The following is a 24,441-nucleotide window of genomic DNA, read 5'->3' as shown; positions in this document are numbered from 1 at the left end:
TTGTGGGGGATCATCTCCTATAAAAGTAAGTTTTCTTTCGCATGTTTTCTTTCTTTATACCATCACATTTTGGTTTCTGAACGATTATCGCAAGGTATTATTGTCAGTTATTAAATTTTTCCTCGTGATACAAAACAAAATTTGTGGAAAACCCCTGATCATTTTTAGCTTTCTTTTAAAAAATACAAAAATTACTTACAAAATTGCTTGAAACTTTTGAAATTTGTAAGATATTCAAATCAAACTTTTTTTTATTACTTGCCAACCACGATTCACAACAAAATTATGTAAAAACTTTTTTAAATTTTTTTTTCTGCTCTCTACTATTTTAAATATATTTTGCGCAGATTTTAACGAATTGTTTTAAAATTTTAAATTAATAATTTTATAATTAATTTTAAATTTCTTCAAAAATTTTGTTTATTTCCACTGAATATTTATAAAGTTACAGCAAAAAAAATTTTTTTTAAGTGTCCATATATCCACAATTATTTACTCTAGGTTTACGAAATCTTATGCAGTTTTTAAAAATATAGTAACAAAGTAATAAAAGTAATCGATACAAGTTACAAGCTTATTGTTTGATTTTCTGGCATAGGGTGTTCAAAAATATTTGTTTTCCTTCGTAATTTTTTGTCGGTCTTCCAAACTGCTTTAAATCTTATTGCTAAGTATAAAAAATCGCATGAACTAAACATCTCTAAAATTATGAAATAATACTTTAAATATTTCTTGACAAATTTAAAATAATGTCAAAAACTGAAAGTGCCTTCTTCATTATTGTTGAGTAGTGTATATATATATATATATATATATATATAAATTATAACTTCTGATTTTCGTAAAACTCCTAGTGACATTATTGGATTCAAGGATTTACCAGATTTAAAATTTATTAAAATCATCCTAGGAAGTATTCCATTTCTTATAACATATAATAATTTTCTATTTCATATATAGCATTTCCTTTTCTCTATAATACACCATATATTTGATACATTAATGTCACATTTAAAGTTGTTAAGGTAAGGAAATACAAATCTTCATTTTTATTTTTGTTTATTATTATATTATTTATATTAATTATTTTAATTAAATTAATTTTTAATGAAAAATTAGAGAGTTTTTACTGAACACAGCCGAAGCTTCTCATTATTCCCAGAAAACTTAAATATAGTGTTACACCTGAAAATAATATCTTTATCTTTACTGTTTTAAAAATAAAATACCGAAAAAAGTGGTAATAATTAAAATTTTCTTACATATATTTATTTAAAACACACATTATACATGTATAAGACATATATTTCTTTAAAGCTTTTTTTTTTTTAAAAATTGTGAAGGAATACCTTTAATTTATTCCATTAATACATCATAAATTATTAAATTTATAATCCAGTTATGAAACTTGTTTATAATATAGAGTTTGTTTGTTTACTTGAATGAATACCTTAACTATTAAGATAATAATAGTTATAAAAACATTAAAAAAATTCTCAATTGAAAAAAAATCTTGATATCTATTTTTGTTACTGAGCCGGGAGTTTGCCAAGAGTTTTTTAGGACAAGAGTGTAAAAAGACATCATATTCAAAGAAACCCTTGAGCGCAAAAGTGATTTCTACACTAAACGTTTATTTACAATATTTTATCAACTGGATGAACTTCTACGTATATAATTATACAAAAGGTGAGAATTTTATGTAATCCGAAAACTTTGTTTTACGAAGATGTCACTTAACTTACATTTTTATTTAAGTGAGTGATCTTCGTGTGGTTATTTATGGATCTTTTCGAAAGTTTAAAGGTGTTAAAAAGTTTTTTTTCTTCTACTGTTTGTATTTTATTTTAGCGAGTTAGAAATATATCGATATACCAAATCAATATAAAATAATTTTCTATAATGCTTTGCTTATATTTTACAAGAAGTATTTTTTAACGGATGCATTTATTATTATTTTGATTGTTAGATTTAAAGTGTAACAGATTAAGAAAACGAACTTAAATATCTTAAAACTTAAGAAAAAAATAATATTATTTAACAGTGATTTGCAGTTTATAATTTTTTATTATTATATGAATGTCTCCAAGCAACACAAAATAATTTAGAGCACTTCCTAATTTAAATCTTATAAGAAATATTTTATTTTTATTTTTTATGCGTTATTTTCATCATGAAGTTTGAAGTATAAAGATTAAAGATTTTTTTCCCCATTGTTCACTTTTGTTTAAACACTTTATTACTATATGAGCATAGCAAAATAACATAGAATATTTTTCGATACTGTCTTATTTAAACCTTGCAAGAATTGTTTTTACTTTACGCGTTTTTTCGTTATAATTCTAATCATGAGAGCCGAAATATAACGGATAATGAAAATGTACTTAAGAAATTTGCCATTAAGTTTTAAAAAAAAATGTGTCTAACTTAATTGCGATTTGTAGTTTTTTGTTTAAACCCTTTATAATTACCTGAATGTATATATGTATATATATATATATATATATATATATATATATATATATATATATATATATATATATATATATATATATATATATATATATATATATTATAGCAATTTTTATTTTTTTCATCACGAAATTCAAAGATTAAAGTTTCTATTACTTATTACTATTACTCTAATCTGACTTGTAGCTTTCGTTCTTTATTTTGGTTTAATTATTTGATTATTAAATGAATTTATCTCCAAAAAACGGAGAATATTTCTTGTTCTGCCTTGTTCCATATATGTATATACACTACCCTGCAATAATGGGAGAGACACTTTCGGTTTTTGACATTTTCTTAAATTCCTCAAGAAATACTTAGGGGATTTTTTTATAACTTTAGAGGTGTTAAGATCATGCAATTTTCATACTTATCAATCAATTTTAAAACTTTAAGGGACTGGTTATAAATTACGAACGAAAACAAGTATTTTTCAACGCCCTGTGCCATAAAATATAGCAATAAGTTTGTAATTGTATAGATTAGTTTGATTATTGCTTGCAATGATTGCATGACATTTAATAAATTTAACTTGAAAATTTATGGAAATATTAATATTTTTATTTATTTATTTTATTTTTGTTTTTGCTATAACTTTAAAATCATTTAACAAGATTAAACTAACTTTTTGAAAAAAATTTTAATTTACAACAAAATTATCATTTTAAAATTCGAAAAAGAAATTCGCTAAAAAATTGCGAAAGCTATGAGCATTTAAAGCAGCTCTTTTTTTACCGCACATGCGCATTAAAAATTAAAAAAAGAAGAAGAAAAAAAAACATTTTCATAATTTTACAGTAAATTGTATTTAGTAACTAATAATTTATTTATTTATTATTAATTTTGCCTGTTTTGAATATGCTGAAAATTTAACATTTTTCTAGGTGATTAGATTTTTCACAAATTTTATTTTGTAATATTAAACAAGATTTTTCAAAAATGAAACCGGCGAATTTTAAGTTTTAACTAAACTATATAACTTAACTGGGATTTTTAGTTGTTAAAAATACAAAAGTACCTCATGGAATCACATACATAAATCTTTTTTTGCAAAGAATTTCTTCAATTCTTAAAATTTTTGTTATTTGGATCTCCGTAAATAAATACAATACCTATGTGGTCTTTGCTACTTAAAAGATACTATAAATACCTCATCTTCGATTTTTTAAAAAGTCGATAATTTTATGAGATTTTCCACTTGGCAAAAAAAAAAAAAAAAAAAAAAAAATCATTGAAGTCAATGAATAATTTTTAGTTTTTTGCATATATTTAAGAGTCCAAATGTGATCCAGTAACATGTGAATCCAGTGTTGAAGAAATTTTTCAAATATTGGAAGAAATTAAATCACAAAAGCTTTCCATTAGCAATAAAACAGCCTTTCTTCGCATTGGCACATTCATATGTAGCATAAAAGGCGTTGGCTAGGAATGTGCAAAACTTAACAATTTGACGCAGAATGTTTATTAAGCATATTTTTCATATTTTTTTTCCTTATTATGCATTAATTCAGGTCAAAATAAGTGAAAAATATTATATTTATTATTTTAATTATTTATGGTTATGAAATACAGCATGAAACACCGGTGTTTTTTTTCTACGTTAAAGGTTAAAATTTTCCAAACATGGCCCACTTTAAAACAAATTTTCAAATTTGCACTTATTTGTAGTTACTAGATTCATCATTGAAATTTCTTTAATTTGCAAAATCAATTATTGATAAATTTTTGAATATGAATGAAAAAAAATTTCAAGCTACTTTTTCGGATTTTATATTTTGGTGCAAATATAATTCCGAACAGATTTTTTTAGTATTTATTAGACGGTTTTATACAACTCGAAATACCAAAATATAGACAAATATAGAGACACCAAAATAGAGACCATCTGAGCCAAAGAGTTAATCTAACAGTCATAGAAAAACTGATGTGAATTTACAACGATGGTAAAAAAAGCATATTATTATTTTTTAAAGAAAAACATAATATATATAGTATTAATAAAAAAGCATATTATTATTATTTCAAATAAAGCTTTTGAAGAAGATCTTTAAGCAACTGAAATTTTTTTTAATGAAACATTTATTAATTCATTGCTGAATTATTTCTTAACATTTTAATTATTAATATTTTAATAACTCTAACTGAACGAAAACTCTAAAAACATTTTCAATAATCAGCAATCTAATCATTCTGCAGCTGTGGCTTTAAAACTTACTTAACCCAGTCGGTGAAAATGTTCCCAATTTAGAAACATAATCTCATTTTCTCAGAAAGAAAAATCTCATTATCTCATTTTCTCAAAAAGGAAAAAAGTGATAACCGAATTATTTTATTTTTAAAATTTTTTTGATGGCATAAACGTCTTAGATTATGTCTAAAGTGGTCGGAGGTAGTGCTCTACAAAGGGAGACTACTGTAGTCGCTACCTTTTTTCGAAGTTCGTAGTGAAGTGTGCTACTTTTTTAAAAAATTAATGCAGTGAGTGGTCAGGGCCTGATTATCGCCCAGGCCCAATAGGCACGTGCCTAGGGCCCACACTTTCTGGGGACCCTCAAAAACTAGTAAAAAGTCCACAATATTACTATTTTTTTAAATACTGAAAGTTTTTAAATACTGACAGTTTTTCTCAAAAAAATTAACTTTTTTTTTCAAATTTTCTTTATATTGTGCTAAACCAAACTCGTGTAAACATTGCACTAATAAAATTTGATAGTACAACTGAATTTGAATTGGTGCAATTTTAACGGCTTAAGTGAATGCACTGAATATGAATTTTAATTTTTTAAAAGTGTTATATTTAAATAAATTATTATTTAAATGTGTTTTTAATTTTCTATGATTAGCTATAATTTTGGATCTTTTGGAATTTTTTTTGTGCGCATTTTTTAATAAAAATTATAATTAATAACCTTAATATCTTAGCATGCATGCTAAACTTATCGTTAAAACTAATGAAAAGTCGGGTAGATTTGTGTTGGTTTAAGTACTAAATTAAAAAAAAAAATTACAGCTTACAATAAAAAATAATTCAACAAATCAGTGATTTTTAGCAAAAATCACTGATTTTCAATTGTTTGTGGTCACCGAACTGTTTTTTATACTGACACAACATTATTTTGTTGTTTTATATTTTGCTTTAATATATAAATGCGAGAACTTAATCTTAGAAAAATGATCTTCAATTGTCTGCTTTCAAAATTTTTAAGAATGTTTCTCTTGAATCATGCAGTTCAATAGATTTTTTTTTATTGTTAGGACTGCTCTTCTAAAACTTAATTTTAAAATATTTCGTAAGGGGCCCGGAAAATTTGGTGGGCCTTGGGCCTGAATTTGTCTTGATCGGTCCCTGTGAGTGTTGCGATATAAAAAACAGTAGCTTGTAGCAATTCTTACCAACTATGTACTTTGAACGTTAGTTTAATAAAGAAACACTGCTCTAGAACTATTAATTTTTCAAGTTTGATGGGTGGGTACAAATCTTCGTGGGTCCGTCAATGAATGCAGTGAAAATGACCCTGTGCCTGTAGCTGAGAGCTAACAGGAATTAAGTATTTAGACTCATGCAAAACTAATACAGTCAGACCTCGATATAAGGTCATCCGCATATAAGGTCACTTTTCCAAAGTCCCGGCTCACTGAATAGGAATTCTTTGTTACAAAATATCGGATATATGGTCAAGTTTTAAAAATCGTTATCGCTTATAAGGTCATTTTTATCTGAGGCGAGGGAAGCTCTTTTCTAACAAAAGCCTATTTAACTTCCTTACAAGGCAATTACCCCTCTCGAGTTCTAGGAAAATGTTGCAGCCAACAAACAAGCTACAATTTCTGAAATTGTTTCACAAGTTGTGGACAGTGAGAACAATGATAGTGATCCTGAGACTGTAGCTATAACACATGTGGAAATTTCCAATGCAATAAATGTGTTACGAAATTTTTTTACAAATCATGAGGGAGCTGAGTAACATTTTGAGAAGTTACAAAATCTGGAAAACATTGTTCAAAAAGAGAAACCAAAAACAAAACAGACCTGCATAAATGATTATTTTAAATAAGGTAAGATGTAATGTCTGTAACATATGTGCACTTTGAGGAAATTTGTAAACAGCTTTATTGTAAACTAATTTTTTTTTAAATCTCACTTTCTTTAATTCTTTACTAATTCTGTTAAAATTTATTGACTTAAACATTTAATTTATGGCTGATCGTTTTCGTTTGTATTAACATTTTTAAAAAGTCTTAATGTGTACTATTACCGAACTGCTAATGAATTGGTTAAAAGGTCACCCCGCTTATAAGGTCACTTTTGCGATGTCCCTTAGGGAGACCTTATATCGAGGTCTGACTGTATTTAAACTAGTTATTACGAAAAATAGAATCAGTCATTTTGGTCACCTTTTCACATGCGAATGTACAGTGCCCAAAGTAAAAAACAGACCACCCTGAATTACTTTTGATCTAATGATCTGATCTACACGTTCTAGGACTCAATTTTAATGGCTCGAGGGAATAACTTCAAATATGCTAATTCATAAGTGTAGACGATATTTTAAGTTACGAAATCGACGCAAAAACGTACTTTCTCTGAATAAACATGGCTCTTTTTTCGACAGATTTGGATTTCGAACCCCAAAAATATATGGGTTAGCTGCAATCCGGGAAATATGGTCTCAATAGTATGGACAGGAGAGAGATCCAAAGTTTTGATCCCGTAATGTTAATTTTACTTTTTGCGTGTTTCTCTATATCTTGAGAACTTCCTATGCGAATTTTAAAAAAAATTTGCACACAATTATGAAATTCGTTTATCCAAAGATAATACCATGCAAAAAATAACTTTTAGTAAATATACATTTTTTTTTAAAATAATGATTGAAAAAATTTTGAATTGTAAGGTACACACTATTTTGCATCATTTTGAAGAACATAATTTTGCATGGCAAAATATAAAATATGAACGAAATCGGTCGAATAGTTCCTGAGAAATCAAATTTTAAATATCCGGCTTTTTTTAATCTTCTCAGTTGGGATTCGTTCGATTTCGATGGTGAATTAATTTTCGCCTTGTTAAAAAATTTATTCGTAACACCTATTGTGTAGGCATTTTGAGATGACTTTTGACAAGGATTTTCAAAATAAAAAATATTAAAAAAGTTATACGGGACAACACTGTGGCAAATGTTCATAGTTAGTGCCTACTTAGAAAAACAAATAGCATGAAAATCGGGAAATATTTACATGCATTTCGCGAGCAATTTAATGTGTATCCTATCATGTGCATGAGTGTTATACTTGCACATTTCTTAACCCAGCTCCTGACATGACCATCTCAAATGTAAGTCGGTGCACTAAACCATCTCACTTTAGCTATTATCAACCAGAACGTCTGTTAGTTTTGATTCTGATCGACTGACAAGATAACTCTCCGAATAAATTCTATCCTATCAATACAATATTTTCTTGACTTTTGAGAAAAAATGTGGTATGTGTAGAGACAGTGACGAAAGATGAACTTCATATTAATTACTTGATTAGATAAATACAATGACTTAATCATCACGGCTAAAGTATACATCCAATTTAAACTAGCAATAGTTTGTCTATAGAAAGAACACTCCTCGCATCCCCCACTGCCCTGGAACCAAGAAAAAGCGCATTTCAAAGAGGGGAGCTTCTTTCTCTCTTGATTCTCTTTCTCTCGCCGACAAGGCCATAATTTGTCTTAAAAATTGGCCATAATTTGTTGTAACCATAGTCACCGCAATTGCTTCAGGTGAATGGCGAGGCGTGTTCTTTCCATATACAGACTATGAGTAATTTCATAAGGCATAATCTACACATTCCCTCTTTATTGAACAGGGTAATTGAGGTATATCAGTCTGGGATAGAATTTGAAACTTTTGGATTCGTATTCACTAAGCTCTAACCTCTGTAGAAAAGAGTGCAGATTCTAGTTCAAAGGGAGCTGGAAACTTCGTATTATTCGCGACTGGTCCTAAACGTCACCCTAAACAACCGGCTTATAGAAATATTTATTTATTTATTACTTGCAAATGCCCAGAAGATTGGCTATGACGAAATTAGTTCTCTGGCCTTCCAATATCTCTGTACTCTACAATTTAAAAACGCAAGTGCAGAACACGAGTCAAGATGAGTAGCATCAAAAATTTGATGTTGTCCACACAAAGGACAAAAAGGAGAATCACAAAGTCCAAATCGATACAAATACGTTGGCAAACAGTCATGATGGCCTGTAGTAAGGCGGAAAAGTGCCACAGCTGCTCTTCTAGGAAAATATGGAATCAACCGTTTATCCTCAAGCAGTGGGGCCCATGACTTACCGATAGAGTCACATAATGCTTTCTGCTTTATCCTGGTGTTATATCTTCCTTTTATCAGGAGTTTGGCTGAATGAAAAGAGAGGGTTTTCAAAGTTCTCTGGAGGACCCCTGCCCACTTTTGGGCTAAAAAGTCGACAGCCTCGTTTCCAGAAATCCCACACTGGGCTGGGATCCACTGGAAGGAAACAGAGATCGACATTACCAGCTCTTTGCACTCCAGAATACATGTATTATCTGTATACTGTCCATTTGAGAGAGATTGAAGCGCAGACGCAGAGTCTGACAAAATAGCCGCTCTACAGAATGATGAACAGCTGATAGCCAGCTGCTCTAAAGCGATATAAATAGCCTCGATTTCATCATCGTAATGGGTAGAATGGGCACCAATTGGTGAGTAGCACGAAAAAAGATCACAATGCACTTCGGCTTCGGCTCCGTCTTCATCGTTACTAGCAATACTTGAAACTCGCATGAAAGGACTCGAGCGTAAGTTTGTTGGTAAGTTAAAGTGGGGAGACTATATATATATATATAAAAAAAGCATCTATAGTTTGTCTACGGTAAGAGCTCCTCCCGCCCCCAAGTCTTAGGCCATTGGCTACAATGGAAACAACAATAGCGCATTTCAAGGAGGGTTGCTTCTCTTCACTCTAGGGCTAACACAGTAGACCGAAGAAAGAGATTCCCTTTCTCTCGCCAATTCGAGCCAAAACTTGTCCTAAACAATGGCTCACACCCCTACTCGAAATAGTTATACCTCGTTACCATAGTGACCACCATGGGTTCAGACGAATGGCTAGAGGAGTTCTTACTTTAGACAAACTGTACCTCGAAGTAAAAAGACAGAGTGTATGAGAGGGGTCTATAAGAAGGGTTAGGAATTTTATTTATAGAATGAAGGATTCACCCAGGTAAATATGCTCTCCGTCTTTTTTTCTTCTTTCTTTTTGTGTTATCTATGCTGATTTTGAAATAAGGTGCTCCCTGAAAGGGGATTTAGAAGCTTAATACTTTTCAAAATTTATATTATTCGGAGACTCATTTTTGGGTCACAGACGTTTGAAAGAACGTGTAAACCTTTTCTATCTACCGAAGCTAAAAACTTGGTTCATTTTTTACTAGTAATTCTGATCAAACAAGAAGAATGGAACCAAATTTAATGCATAAAGATTTCATTCGATGCGGAATTTAATCCTTTTTAAATTTGTTTTGAATGAAATTTTATGTATGATGCACTCTATAGCTGTTATAAGACAGAAACTGAAAATATGCCACAAAATTCGCGGTTTTCTGGCTCTTAAAAGTTTAGCTCACTTCCGAAATCGTCGCAAACTCATTTTATTCTTATTTTGAATACTCCAAGTGAAATAAAATCATTTCCAGCTTTCTGTTAGTTCAGGAAGAAAATTAGTTTGTGAAACAGTGCTTTTTCAGTTGAATTTGACAGGACCAAAAATGTTTCTATGGTGAATTTAAGCACGTTACAAACTTTGATAAATTCTTATGATCCTTTTGTTTACATTCTCAAACTTTCTTCATCAGCTGATTTGGATTGGAGCAACTTTCTCAAAACAAACTGGCTGCGAGATTAATGGGCCCTCCTTACGACATCATTCCTCTCTTTGCCGTAACAAGTGAATTGTATTGGGAGTATCTAACCAATAATTTGAGTGCGGATTCTTTTATTGATAACAGTAACAGTTATTACTATAATTCTACAGAGAGAGAAAGTTCGAAGGAATGCTACAGGTGAGTCTTATTTATATATTTTTTTCCTTCAAGTTAATAAATACGAAACTTTTTCAAAATATGGTAAACATAAATAAAAACAGTTTCTAACCGGTGTTCCCATTCCAGAACTGTCCTCGATCTTCAGAAATTTTAAGTTTTCATAAAATCTTTGATATGATATTATTAATCACAATTTAAAAAAGTATTAACTTAAGTTTCTTTTATTAAATTTTTTTTTGTTTTCATTTATCCTGCAATATTGTAACTATATTTTGATAAAACTTGTTTTTGCCGAAGTTTTCTAGTATTACTTCCTGTGAAATCTTTGTCATTATGAAATGAATTTTTCACATATGTCATGATCGGCATCTTTTTCCCCTATTAAAAGAAGTAAAGTAATTAATCTTGTAATATTGTTAAAATTTTTCCTTGTTCTGTAAAAATACTAGTTATATATGCCTACTTTAATTTTGCTCGTGTATGTTTTGAAGTTGATTTTTTAGCATTTCCTTCTTGCATGCTTTTAGTTTCTTGTATGTTACTTGATTATCTCTATTGAACTTCCTGTGATCTTTATCTTTGATTGCAATACATTGTATTTGTTAGGCATGTTTGAAGCATTTGTCTTATATATTGATATTTACTTTTATATTCATACTAAGTCATTGCAAATTTTAAGAGAATAATATCACAAAGAAAATAATCAAATGATATTTGATAGATAAAAGTAGTCAAATAGAATTTTTTTTTTTAGTAAAAAGGATATCATTGCTTAAAATTTTTGCTGTCATGTGTAAAACTATTATGTTGATAAGCCTGTGAAATTTTTAGGATTATAAAATAATTTTCAGTTTTTATTGATTTGCTCTTGTTTTTACCCAACCATCAGTAAAAAAATTGCTCAAACGTCAAAGTTTGAGATTCAGTTTAGTTTCGGTGTTCAGCTAAATAACTTGTTAATTAAATAAAATTTGTTTTTATGAAAGATGTCATTCCTTGTAAAGTTATTATCAATATTAATTTTATTTTATTAATTGTCAGGATTGGCATTTTTATGCGTCGAAGTGAAATAATTAATTTTCTTCATACCTATTCTAAATTTGCCTTTCAAGTTTATTTTTGTTAAATATTATGTTCATTTATGATATTAATTTTTTGCATGTCATTCGATTATCTTTATTGAACTTTTCTTTATTTTAGATTGTAGTGCACTGTATTTGATAGGCATGTTATGAAAATTTACATTATTTAATTTGGATTTTTTTTGTGCATGTCATTTGATTATCTTTATTGAATTTTTGGCGATCTTTATTTTAGTTTGTAGTACACTATATTTGATAGCAATGTTTTGAAAATTTTCTTCATTTAATTTAGTGCTTTAGTTTTGCATTCATAATAAGTCACTGACAATATTAATAGAAGGTTACGAAGAAAATGACACATAAAATAATATAATGTAGTTTTTGTTTTTAATCAAAAGTATGTGTTTACATGCTTTCATGTGTATTTTGCCCAAATTATTAGTTTGACATTTAATTATGAGCCTATAAATAATTTAGGCCTCTTAAACAACGTAAAGTTTTTATCAATTTATTATTGATTTTCTCTGTTTATTTACTTCTTGAGAGATTGTTTGCTAAATTTAAGAATGGTATTTTAAAAAACAGCAATCTTATGATTTAAATGGCAAATGAGTTAGGAAACATTAATTTTATTTTTGAGATGTTTTAATGATTATTTTTAAACTTTCAGTAAAAGTAATGCTTGTAACGTCTAACTTAAATTTCAGTTCACTTTTGTTTTTAGTTAAATCGCTTATTTGTTGTTTAGATAAAACTTATTTTTACAAAAATTTCTGATGTCACTTGTAAAATTTTTATCAGTTTCAAATTTATGTGTAAATCAGATGTGTTGCTCTGCACAATTTTTATTTTATTTGACATCAACAGAAATAAATTTTGCAATAATCTTTCTTGATCTGCAAAACGTTACGTAATATTTATATTCTAAATTGTTTTACTGTTGGATTTTTATATTTTCCCCACATCATTTGATTATATAATTTAATTTCCTGTGATCCGTATCCAAGCTTATAATACATTGTATTTATATGCAAGCTTAAAATACTTGCTGTCTTTAGTTTAAGATATTTATTTTTGTATTACCTAATAATAATTTACTGAAAGTATTAAAAGAATCACAAAAAAATAATTGAATAGTTTAATTTAAAATGAGCAACTTTTCTATATTTTCTGTATTACTAAATGAAACAAAATGTAAAGTAATGTATCTTAAAATGAGTCAATTAAGATGAAGTTCTGTTTTTATCAATTTTTGCTGTATATCTGTTAAAACTTGAGAAGTGAACCTATGCAAAATTCTATGTTTTAAAAACAAACCAACGGAAGGGGCAAATGGTGATGAGTTCCGTTTTATGGAGCCATTTGCCCTTATTGGAAGATTTTCACAATTATATTTATCAAATGAAGTTAATATTTATGCTAGTTAATATAATATTTATACTGATCAATATGTTCACTTATACTAATATTTAATAAACAAATATAGAAGTTATGTAATGAATAAAAAATCTAGACCAAACGTTTATCAATTAAAAAGTATATAATGACTCTGGTCAAGCCCGTTCTTAGTGGATGCCTCATGTGTAGTGGATGCCTCATACTGGTTATGGGCCTGAGTCTGTGGAAAGGAAATGCTCTTGGTGTGTGTTGCAAAAGTTTTTAACATTGATATATTTGTTATTATTAAAAGAAAAGAACGATTAGTTGATAATACTTGATGTGCCGGCCAGGTGGCCGAGTGGTTAGCGTGCCTAACTGCGAAGTCTATGGCTGCGGATTCGAATCCCGCTATGGGCATGGATGTTTCTCTCTGTGTGTTGTTCTCTATTGTGTGATGTGTGAATGTAGCCCACGGCCCACCCTATAAAACGGGTATCTGTGGCAGTGTGGCGTGGGTAATGTTGCTTGCTTCTGTGACTTAGGTTCACCAGTGCCCACTGGGTAACGTTAAATGAGTAATACTTCCGGCAACTTGTCAAGAACGAAAGTTCAGTGCCTGCCATTAAAAAAAAAATATATATATAATGCTTGATGTTCGGGAAATGAATTTTTTTAGCCAGGAATTTGATATTGCCTTGAAATATTAAAAGATAAAATGGAGTTCTATAAGTTTTATTTATTTACTGAATAAGACTAATTAGCTTTCTTCTGCTTTAAAAATAATCTTTTTTTACTATTTAAGTGTGACTATTTAACTAATTTTTAGTGTGTGTGAGTAAGGTCATTGTGCAATCTGCTAAAATTTATGGCTGCTAAAATGGTTTTTAAATGTTAACATTTTAAAAAGGGAACAATTTTTAATGTTTTATAATTTTTGAATTTTTATACTCTTACTGTGTAATCATAGTAGAAATTATGTTTTTTAATGATACATCTTTATAAATTAGTAACATTTTACTTTTTTAATTTTAAATACAATTAAACATTTTGTTTCATAATTGCATTGCATTTCATAACAAATTGAAAAGTGTTGCTAATATGTTTTGTTTCTCCTAGAGCTGCCGAAACCACCCCATGGGTGTGGATCTGTATCAGTTACTTAATTTGAGCATTTTTTTTAAATAAATAAAAGTAATCATAGGTGTAACATAAAGGGAGGCATACTTTTTGTTTTTCGAAAACTGATCGTTTATTTTGAAACTTATACATACATGTATACATAAGTATACTTACATATAAAAAATAAATATGCATCTACAGGATTGGCTAGTTCAAACCAATGTGGTCATGGTTTAAACCAAACATTTTCTTTTTAAAAAACCAAGCTTGGTTTTTTTTATTTTTAATAAAAATATTTTATATAATTTAATTTTCTATAATTTATATAAATTCTTCCAGTTTAATTGTAACAATGTGAAAAAAGATGTAATTTCCCTACATTTTTTTACAATTTTGATTTTAACTGCTAATGGGAATCAGTATTTTAAATAAACATAAATCTGCAATTTTTAAATATTTAAATAGAAATATATTACGTAGATTTAAAAAAAATATCCACGTTAAGCAGTGCTGGCATTTCGATCAGAAGAAACCTACTATTTCTTCCAGGACAAAGGAAAAAACTGAGCAAAATGGAAGAAACTTAAAATGAGCAATACAATTGTTTAATAATAAGTACATATTATAAGAATAACTCAAATTTCTATGAATTAAATTTAATATTGCAACGGAAAGTTTAAAGTTTATCACATTTATATTTTTTAAAAGAAAAAAACTTTAATTATATATTAGTTTTATAGTGAATTAAAAATTTATCTATCATATTATTTAAGAATCAGTTTAAGTGTTCGTTATTTAATTATAAAAATAAGCATGCTATTTGTAATTGAGAATTCAATTTGTGTTTTTAGTAGTATCTAAGTTAAGTTTGATTTATTAATTCAGTGGTACTAATAAAATTTGATTGTTATTTTAATAGTTCTTTATATAATTATAAAATTTAGTTCTACTATACTTTTTAACATAAAATATTGAAAAACTAGTTATTATTTTTAATTAATTTTTTTATGAAATTTATAATTTTTTCCCCCATAATTTTTTCTGCTTTTTAGTTTCTACTTATGTAAAAATGATCCAAAAAATAGCTCAAAAATTATTACATATCGCAATTATAAACTGTTTAAATAGTTTATTTCTTTTTAAAAAAAGTTTGCTTGAAGAAAACCTATTTCTTACAGGTTGGTTTTTTCCACTGTAGAAAAAAATTGTCATCCTTGATGTGAAATAATGTGAGCAAATTTGAGATTAAATCAATGTCTCTTAAAAATGCTTAAAAATAGATATCTCTTAAAAATAGATATCCCATGTTCTGTAGTTTTTAAAAATTAGTTAAATAGTGTAAATTTAGTTTTTTTTTTAGTTTTATTTTAGAATTATTTTTTGTCAGTGTAAATAAACTAGTAGGGTAACCCGGGGTAATTCACGATCACTCTGTTTCTGGGGTAAATAATGATCACCTAAGTTTTATTTTTAAAAAAAATATTTTTTTTAAATTTAAGACATGGACAAGAATGCTTGTACACTTTACTAGAGTATAACTACATTTACTTAATAATAATTTTTTGTTTAATCTAACAAAATAAGTATCTTTTAAACTGCTTTCTGTATTTTCCATTTCAAAGATGGGTTTCAAAATGTGCACATTTCTGCAAAGATCCCCCTCCTTCTCTTAATAATAAATATTTTGAGTCACTTTCTTTTTCTTTGATATAAAAGTAGTGTAAGCTTTTGTTTAATTGTTTCACATCTACTGTAAACATTATAATTGATTATAGGAAACTATATCAAATGTTGCCCCCTACAGATGGGGTAATTATTGATCACTGGGGTAATTCCTGATCATTGTCATTTCTTCTTATAAATAGTATAGAAAATAGCTTATAAATACCTAATTGTCTTTTCTTAAATAACAGTTCATATTTATTAAGTGGAACAACTATAAAATATATTTTAACTGTCATCACAAAATTTGTTTTTAACTGTATACAAGACTGTATTCTGATTTGCACCATTTCTGATTTGTCTTACCTTGCTTCTATCTTAATTTTATGTGTGTACATCGTTAGAATAATTTTTAAGCTTATAAATTAGCCTAGTATAATTGTTAGAATAATTTTTAAGTTTATAAATTAGCCTAGTATAAATATGGTGAGAAATTATAAGCCTAAAAAGGATTATAATTTCTCATCTATCTGATCTATCAGATATTGCATCTGTTGACATACCTTACTTAACTTTACACTTTCCCTTAATGAAGTTAAAAAATCCAGCCAAAGTAACCTATGTGGGAACTCTCTTATATTTCAGAAGAACATGAGAATGAGTTGGCTGATTGCCTAAAGTGTATGGCATGATGCAAAGATTTTTGAAAATTTAATGTGTTAATTGTTCTTCTTGCTTTTAAATAAATCATTTTATTAACTGCTTAAACATATCTTTTTGGTTTATTTGTTTGATCTTGATGTCTTATTTGTTAATTACCATTATATAATTATTTTTAAACAGCCCCTTTACAATAAAAACTGGTGATCAGTTATTACCCCAGAAGTGATCAGGAATTACCCCAGAAATGATCAAGACCAGGGGTAATTCCTGATCACTAAAAACTTAAAATCTTTTAAATTCTAATTAGATTTTCAAACAAAAGAAGGTGGCATTGGACTCATCTCATATAGCCTCAAACTTCCAATAAATATTAAAATTCTATTTTGAATAGTTTTTTCACAAAATAGATGTTTGCGTTTTTTGATCAGGAATTATCCCAGGTCACCCTATTGCATATTTGCAGTATGTTTATAGTCATTATTGTGTAATTTTCAAGTTAACTTTTTCATATCATATCTAAATCAACTGTTGACGAAAAAATATTAAATTCAATAAAAATATTTTTAAAGTATTTTTTTAAAATTATTTTATGCTGCAATTTGTCAATAAAAATATTGTTAAATTTAAAGTTCCATCATGTTAAAATAAACAATGAAATCGTAATTTATTCTTTATTTTTCAATCTGTTAGTACTAGTTAGTAACATATATCTACTACAGTAGGGAACCGATTATCCGGAACGATCGGGACCATCGCTATTCCGGATAACTGATTTTTCCGGTTTTCTGAATCGCTACAAAAAGCTGTTTTTTTCATTGTTAAACCCAACTAAAAAAATTAATTTTTTTGGAAATAATCTTAAAAAGAAGAAAAAACAATGAAGTAATACACTAATGATTATTTCCAAAATGATAGTAAGGTAAACATCTTTCAAAAAAAGAAAGAAAAATCCTAAAATCTTATGAGGAAAAAAAAAATTATTTTAAAAATGGCGGTAAAATTTATCGAATTTCGTTCCGGTTTTTTGGTTTTCCGGTTTTCTGATTTCCGGATAACAGGTTCTGTACTGTATTTTGTGTTTTTATTCATGCAATCAATTTTTCATTTCTTTTCATCATTCTAAGAGTTTTAAATATTTTTAATCAATATATATATATATATATATATATATATATATATATATATATATATATATATATATATATATATATATTGCCTTGAATATCTCATGTTCATTTATATCAAAATTGATATTGATTTAATAAATAAAAAACAAAAGTAAATTTTAGAACAATTAATTGATATTATTACTGCAAAATATACAGTGTTAAATAAGAATATTAATGTAAATAATTCTGACATTTCTTTACGTATTAACAATCAAGGTGGTAAATTAACTTATACATACATGCACTAAAATAAAAACTACAAATAAAAAAAAGCCCAACAAGACATTAGATGTTTTGACATTAAATGTTTATTTGCTGGTTGAGTGGCGTTGCTATAAATATTCAAGATCTTTAGCTATTATGTTTATTTATTTATTTTTTTTAAATTTTTTTTTTTATCACGTTCACTTATTTATGAGCAAAAGTGAATTCTTTTGTATTTTGTATCAAAATATTGATCTATGTATGAAAAGATTGATTTGAAATAAATTTTGATGACTTAATTACTTTTAATTTGGGGCTTTTAGGTAAACCGAAAAAGAAATTAATAAAAAAATAAACAAACCTGATTTTTCAGTTTTTTTTGAAAAAAAAAAGAAGTTTTTTTCCCAACCCTGTGCATATACACATAAAATAAACGAACAGTTTTCTATTCCCATGGAATTAATGCTTAATGTAGAAAATCAAGTTATTTGCAAATTTGGATAATTTACTTTAATGTTTTAAAATGAGCATTTTTCTAAACACTTTTTACATTTTAATCTCTATTTACAGTTTTTATTACAGTTGTATTTATCATAATGGGTTTCAATCTGTTTCAATATTTTACCTACAGAACTGTTAGACTAAACTTCCTTATACTACACTCTATGTTAATCTCACAAAAGTCATTTAAAAAGCCAGTGTTAATTTTTTTTTTTTTTGCTCTTTCAAAATAAAATGTTTCTAATGATTAAGAATAATTTGGTAGAAAGAATAATTGTTTTAAGAATATTTTTCGAGGCTCTTTTACCAAGAAAAAAACTTCCATAGTTTAATAGCCTTAAACTCGAAATAAAGCTCTAGTTTGAACTATATATACAATCTTGATGTAAAGAATTACCTGGGCTTCAAAATGGACAAATAATATTAAATATTAAAAAAAAATCAACTTTTTTTCAAAATTGACCTATTTGGCAAGTTTTTTTTCATATAAATTAAAATAATTTAAATCATATAACAATTATCAATTTTTGCAAATTTTTATGAGCTCAGATAATGCATGATTTGAGTAATTTTTTGAATAGTAAAACATTAGTCCCAAAATGCTTTTATTTACACAAAGCTGTGTCTTTCCTTTATATTGACATTTTGGTCCATTTTTATGATTCACATGGTCAGTCATAAATAACTGTTATAAGTAAGAAATTGTATATTAATCGCTAAAAAGTGTTATTTAATATGACAACAGACCCTACCTTAAAAATAGCCTAATTAACAACATAGTTCTTTTGATAATAACATACATGAAACGTCTGGAACTGTAGAATAGATTAGCTTGTCTAGATTTCTAGATTTTTTATCCTAAATGGTCAATAAAATATGGGAAATATGAATTAATATTGATAACTAAAAGGAGATATTGTATTGCCATACAAAAATCAGCTTGTTGCTCTATATGCATTCATTAGTTTTTTTTTTTTTTTTTTTTGAAGTGCACTCTCAATCTTTAAATTTCTTTTCAAAGTTAACAAATAAATTTCTCAACCATACTTTTCTTGTTTAAATTTTTTTTCTTCTCTTTTTGTGAAATATGAATTTTTTTAAAAATATATTTTCAAGTTAAAACATGCTTATTTACATCCTACTTTATTTTGTTTTTGTTTAGACATTGCTTGCAGACATTGCTTGCGGTAGACTTAAAAATACATTACACTTATACATTATTCTTTCTGTTTCCTAATTCATCTTGGTTTTATAAAATTAGTCCAGTATTTACTAGTTTTGATATTTTTGTACACTTACGATAAAACAATCTCACACTGTGCACACCTATTACACTAGTTTAGATGACAGGTGTGAAAGTTCTTCAAATATTTTTAAAATCATATTAAAAATATTTAAAGAATATATTTAATTGTTTTTGGATGTGGAGTCAATTTTTTGTATGCAAATATGTTAGAAATATGTGTGAACATTGTATTATTTAGCAATAGTTTCTCTAAAAATATAAAGAACAAATCATAGAATTTTTTACAAACCATTTGATTCCTTGATATTGGTAATTACAGCTGTGAAAATAAATTACATAGAGTAGTGACATACAAAACAACATGTGACAGCAAAAATCTTTTTTGCTGGAACGAAAGTTCAGAATGGGCACTGGTTTTTTCTCAGATTTCCATTCCATGTTGTTCTATTCTTGGCTGATTGTTTTCCTATTTGTCACCTTAATAGTTTTCACATCTTTTTCCAGGCAGTCAATCCACCTAAGTTTTGGTCACCCCTTTTAGCATTCATCTTTCTTTATCATTACATTATGTCCTACAGGTGTTATTACAAAATCACAATTATCAACTAATATTTTTCAGAAAAAAATCTATCCTCTTCAATTTTCACAAAGAATTTTAGCTTGTATTGGACTATCATGAAACACATTAGTTGTCCCGTCAGGAAATATGACTAAAAAGCTACAAAGAATCCAAATATATGATTTTATCTGTAGCATCTATGATTATAAGACGGACCACCTGAAGAATGATCATTTGCTACCAAACATGCTGATAATGGGGTCAATCCTCCACTAACCATGTTTTTTAATACCCTCTGCCAATTCTAATATATTTTAGTGGACAACGTACAAAATAGGAGAGGCTATGTCTCAATGGTTTAGGCATTGAGTTGTTATCATGAAGGATTGGGGTTCAAACCAAAGTGCTCAAATCCAGCTTCAGTTCAGTGGAAACCAGCTTGACTGGGAAGTAAAGGCTGCTTGTGCTATTACGACAATCATGCTGTTGAAGTGGCTGTAGCTCAGAGGATAGAGCTTTTGCTTTCTAATGAGGTGAGCCAGGTTCAAATCTCAGCAGTGTGTGGTTGATATTAATTCTGCTCCTGGCTAACACCAACCACTATTGTTGATGTAAAATGTCCTCAGTGGTAGACGGATCATGGGTTAGAATCCCCTTGCTGTCTGGCTAACCGTGGGAGGTTTTCGTGGTTTTCCTTTCCGTGTAACACACTAGTTCCATCAGAAAGTCCTCCGTAAAAGCTAGTTTATATCAAATCAACCAAAAAAAAGTTTTTTTTTTATTAGGTCAATTACTCAGTTTTCAATTATTTTTAGCATATTTATTTAACCTCCTTCTGACTTAAAAAATACCAAATTTGAAATATTTTTGAGAACCATTTGTTTCCTAGTTGCAAAATCTTAAAAGTTAAAACTTTTCTTGCTATGTTTAAATTTTTAAGAGTTATAACTTGAGAAGTAATTGTCCTAGAGGGTAAAATTTTGTGTAATTTTGTTCAGCCTTTAATAACATTTTAAAAAATATGTGACATGGCTCAATTATTTTAAATAGTAATTAAAAAAATAGAATTTAAAGTTTTTGAAAAAATTAAAATTTTAAATTTTTTGTTAAAAAAATTCTGTTTTTAATTTTAAATTTTTTTTTTTACTTAACTCCTTTTTTTTGTAGCTGGTACCTGTGCTAAATTTAAGATGATATTCCTATGAGATTATAACAAATAATTCTTTTGTAATATTAATATGCCATTTTTTCCCTCAAAATTGTTTTTAAAATAGCACATATGTTTTTGCTCCATGATTTGTCACTGTTAAGCGAGAAAATATTTCTTTCTTTCTGATCTCATAAGATTAGCATATTGAAATTTCGCTCTCACATTGCTAAAACGATGGCAAAATATTTTTTTTCCTGAAAAATTTGAAATTTCTATTTAAAATTTTAAAAATAAATTTTTCCAATTTTAAATTTTTTTAAATTTAAATTTTAAAATTTAAAAATTAAAGAATTAACTTTTTTAAAAATTATTTTTTATACAGGGTTTCCGCGCGCCTGGAAAGTCATGAAAAATCATGGAAAGTCATGAATTTCAGCACTGAACAAAATTTGTCTTGATTTTAACTATTGAAGAAGAAATGTCCTGATTTTAACTATTTAAAAAAAACAAACATGAAAAGTCATGGATTTAGGTCGCCGAAAAATCTTATTTTCAAAATGGAATGTACCCCTCCCACCAATTTCATGGTGTTTCGAATATCTGAATTTGTGACAAAATCCCCACTCACAGTCATATTTGATTAAAATATAAAATGTTTTTATCGTGCTCTTTAAAAATTATGGCGTTCTTTCACGAAATGAAAGAAAAAAACATTTCTAGAGCGAATTATCTTTTAAACTTCAAAGCAATGTGATTTCAAAATTTTTGCTTATTTTTTTTTATTTTATCAATTTAAAATTTTAGTTAAAGCAAGCTAGTCATTGGCGATTTTTTTTAAATTCCGAAATGAGAACAGAAAAATCAGGAGTATTTCTTTCCTTTCCGATGAACAAGAAAAGTATCTTTAGAATGTAATTCTGCAGAAAAAAAGAAAAAAAAAATTTGCTTTTGTATTTTTTTCAGCTATTTTATTGCTTCAACTCTTTCTTTACTCTGTTTTTTAAATTTAAAATCTTTAAATAGGAAGATGTAAAGTAAACCAGTTTTTTGGTTACACCTATCATTTCAATGAATGTTAATGCTTTTTTAAATTTATTGTGTTTTTGTCGGAGAAAATAGTAACTTCGTTAAGTCATGAAAAATTCTTGGAATTAATCATGGAAAGTCATGAATTTGAAAATCTAAAATGTAGCAAACTGCAAACTTCTTAAGATACTGCCTTGCAATAGAAAAAACAATGTAAGTGACAAAAAAATCAAAATTGAGAATTTTATATATTTGGCATTTTTGTATGATCAAGGAAGTTAAAATTAAAAATGTCTTATGTCAAATAAGTTTTTTTCTTAAATAATTTTTGTTTTATAGCATTTAAGTTGTTTTTCCAATTGCAGGCCAGTATAGCTGTATAAAAATATAAAAATTGCAAAAAATCTGAATTTTCAAACTTTTAAAAATAACTCTCAGAACCAAATTGTTCAAAAAATCTAAAAGTTAGTATTTTTCACCCTTTCTGTTTGTTCTACCCATGAACCAAAAATAAATTAAATACTAAGATCTGATATTCTGATCATTGGATGATTTGATGCAGAATCACTTCATAAAGAAACAATTTTTTTTGTTCAAAATTGTTTTTGTTCAAAATTGTGGCATATCTTAATTTTAAATTTAACTGAATAGTTGAATTTTTATTAATTTTATTAAACTGTAATTAATTCACTTTTTTAGGGTTCGTTGATTTAAATCAGCTTGATTTAAATCACAATTTAAATCATGATTTAAATCAAATGATTTTTTTTAAAAAAATCATTGATTTAAATCAACAAATTTTTTTTTATCTATATATATTGATTTTAAAAGTTAAAAAACAGTGTTTTAAATTTTTGATACTTTTATTATTTTCTTTTCTTAGTATTAAAATTTAATTTAAATAAATTGCTGCATTAATTAATTTTAGTTAACGAAATTACTTTCTTGGTGTGTATTAAATTCCAACACATTTGAAATTACATTTTTAAAAATCTTTTGATTCTTGAGATTGAAAGTACAGATTAAAGTAAACATTTAATGCTGTCTTAATATAGACTTGCATAGCTGTAGAAAGTAATTAATAAACATGAATTTTTTTCAGAAAATAATACAAATAATGTTAATTAAAATTCTACCTTTTGAATGAAAAAGCGTGAATTAAAATCTACATCATATTTTATTGGTGGAAAATGTATATTTCTGAAGCTTGAGGTTATATTAAAAAGAAATTACCCAAATATGCCAAAAACAGAAAAAGAAAAAAAAAAAGGGCTGATGAATTCAGATGTTTTTTTCCTAATATAGTATCTTTGACATTATCTGATTTTCTATAAAGGAATTTTGTGAAAAAAATTCCAATGAGTACATAGATTTTCAATTTTTTTTTAAAGATTAAAGCTATTTTAAGCTATTTTAATATAGAATTAAAAATGAATATTTTAATATAAAAATATATAGATTAAATATTTATTTTTTGATGAATGACTACATTTATGAACACAGTCTGCTACATTTATCTTGTCATTTTAAAAATCAAGAGAAAAAAAATGGAATCACAATTTTAAATTAAAGTTATGGTTTGCTAACTGAAACTTTGTTTTAATAGTTAATGTACAGGGGTCTGTCCAAGCTAAATTTACTACCGTTTAACGGTACCTTTGCGAATTCAACTTTAGGAAAAATGATAGAATAATCACACAAAATACTTTTTCTTAAAATTTTATTTTTGTGTCTCGTAAGAAACGATAAATCTATATTTTTACTATATTTGTGTTGATTCTATAATATAATTTTCACAAAATAGGTACCTCTCAGAAAAACCCAGACAGACCCTTGAAGTATTCTTTAAATTCTCTATTTCATCTAGTCTTTAAATTTCATCTAGTCCCAATTTACGCAAATTTTGATGAAAAAAATGATAGAAAATATAAAATTATTGTACAATATAACATTATTAAATTAATTCGAGAGAAAAATAATTAACGAGACAATTTCATTTTATTTAGATTTGACAATTCTTATTGTAAAAAGATAACAGAGATGTAGTTTACTTCACTGCTTTGTGAAGAATGAATTGATAGAAGATTTTTTGTTTTT

The 24,441-nt window shown here is 27.2% G+C and overlaps 2 protein-coding genes across 3 annotated transcripts in view; one reads left to right on the top strand and one right to left on the bottom strand.

The window, feature by feature from the left end:
- Positions 1-1,534: 1,534 nt before the first annotated feature.
- Positions 1,535-24,441, top strand: part of LOC107440704 (focal adhesion kinase 1) — a 102,024-nt gene continuing 79,117 nt past the window's right edge. For both annotated transcript variants that reach the window (XM_087155987.1, XM_043047568.3), the window contains exons 1-2: positions 1,535-1,689; positions 10,395-10,601. In XM_087155987.1, coding sequence (XP_087012113.1) covers positions 10,444-10,601 — 158 coding nt within the window. In that variant the 5' untranslated portion in view covers positions 1,535-1,689; positions 10,395-10,443. The remainder of the gene's footprint in view (positions 1,690-10,394; positions 10,602-24,441) is intronic.
- LOC107440631 (uncharacterized) lies at positions 8,581-9,324 on the bottom strand. Its single transcript, XM_016053604.3, has one exon. The coding sequence runs from the start codon at positions 9,322-9,324 to the stop codon at positions 8,581-8,583; it is 744 nt and encodes a 247-aa protein (XP_015909090.3).

This window comes from Parasteatoda tepidariorum, chromosome 12 (assembly GCF_982258835.1).
Source record: "Parasteatoda tepidariorum strain Cologne lab strain chromosome 12, Ptep-v5.0, whole genome shotgun sequence".
NCBI classification, from domain to species: Eukaryota; Metazoa; Arthropoda; class Arachnida; order Araneae; family Theridiidae; genus Parasteatoda; species Parasteatoda tepidariorum.
The sequence above is the reverse complement of the archived record's forward strand: the minus strand, read 5'-3'. Positions and strand labels throughout refer to the sequence as shown.

Coding starts and splice junctions, on each gene's coding strand:
- LOC107440631 (XM_016053604.3), bottom strand. CDS start 9,324: ATGCGAGTTTCAAGTATTGCTAGTAACGATGAAGACGGAGCCGAAGCC.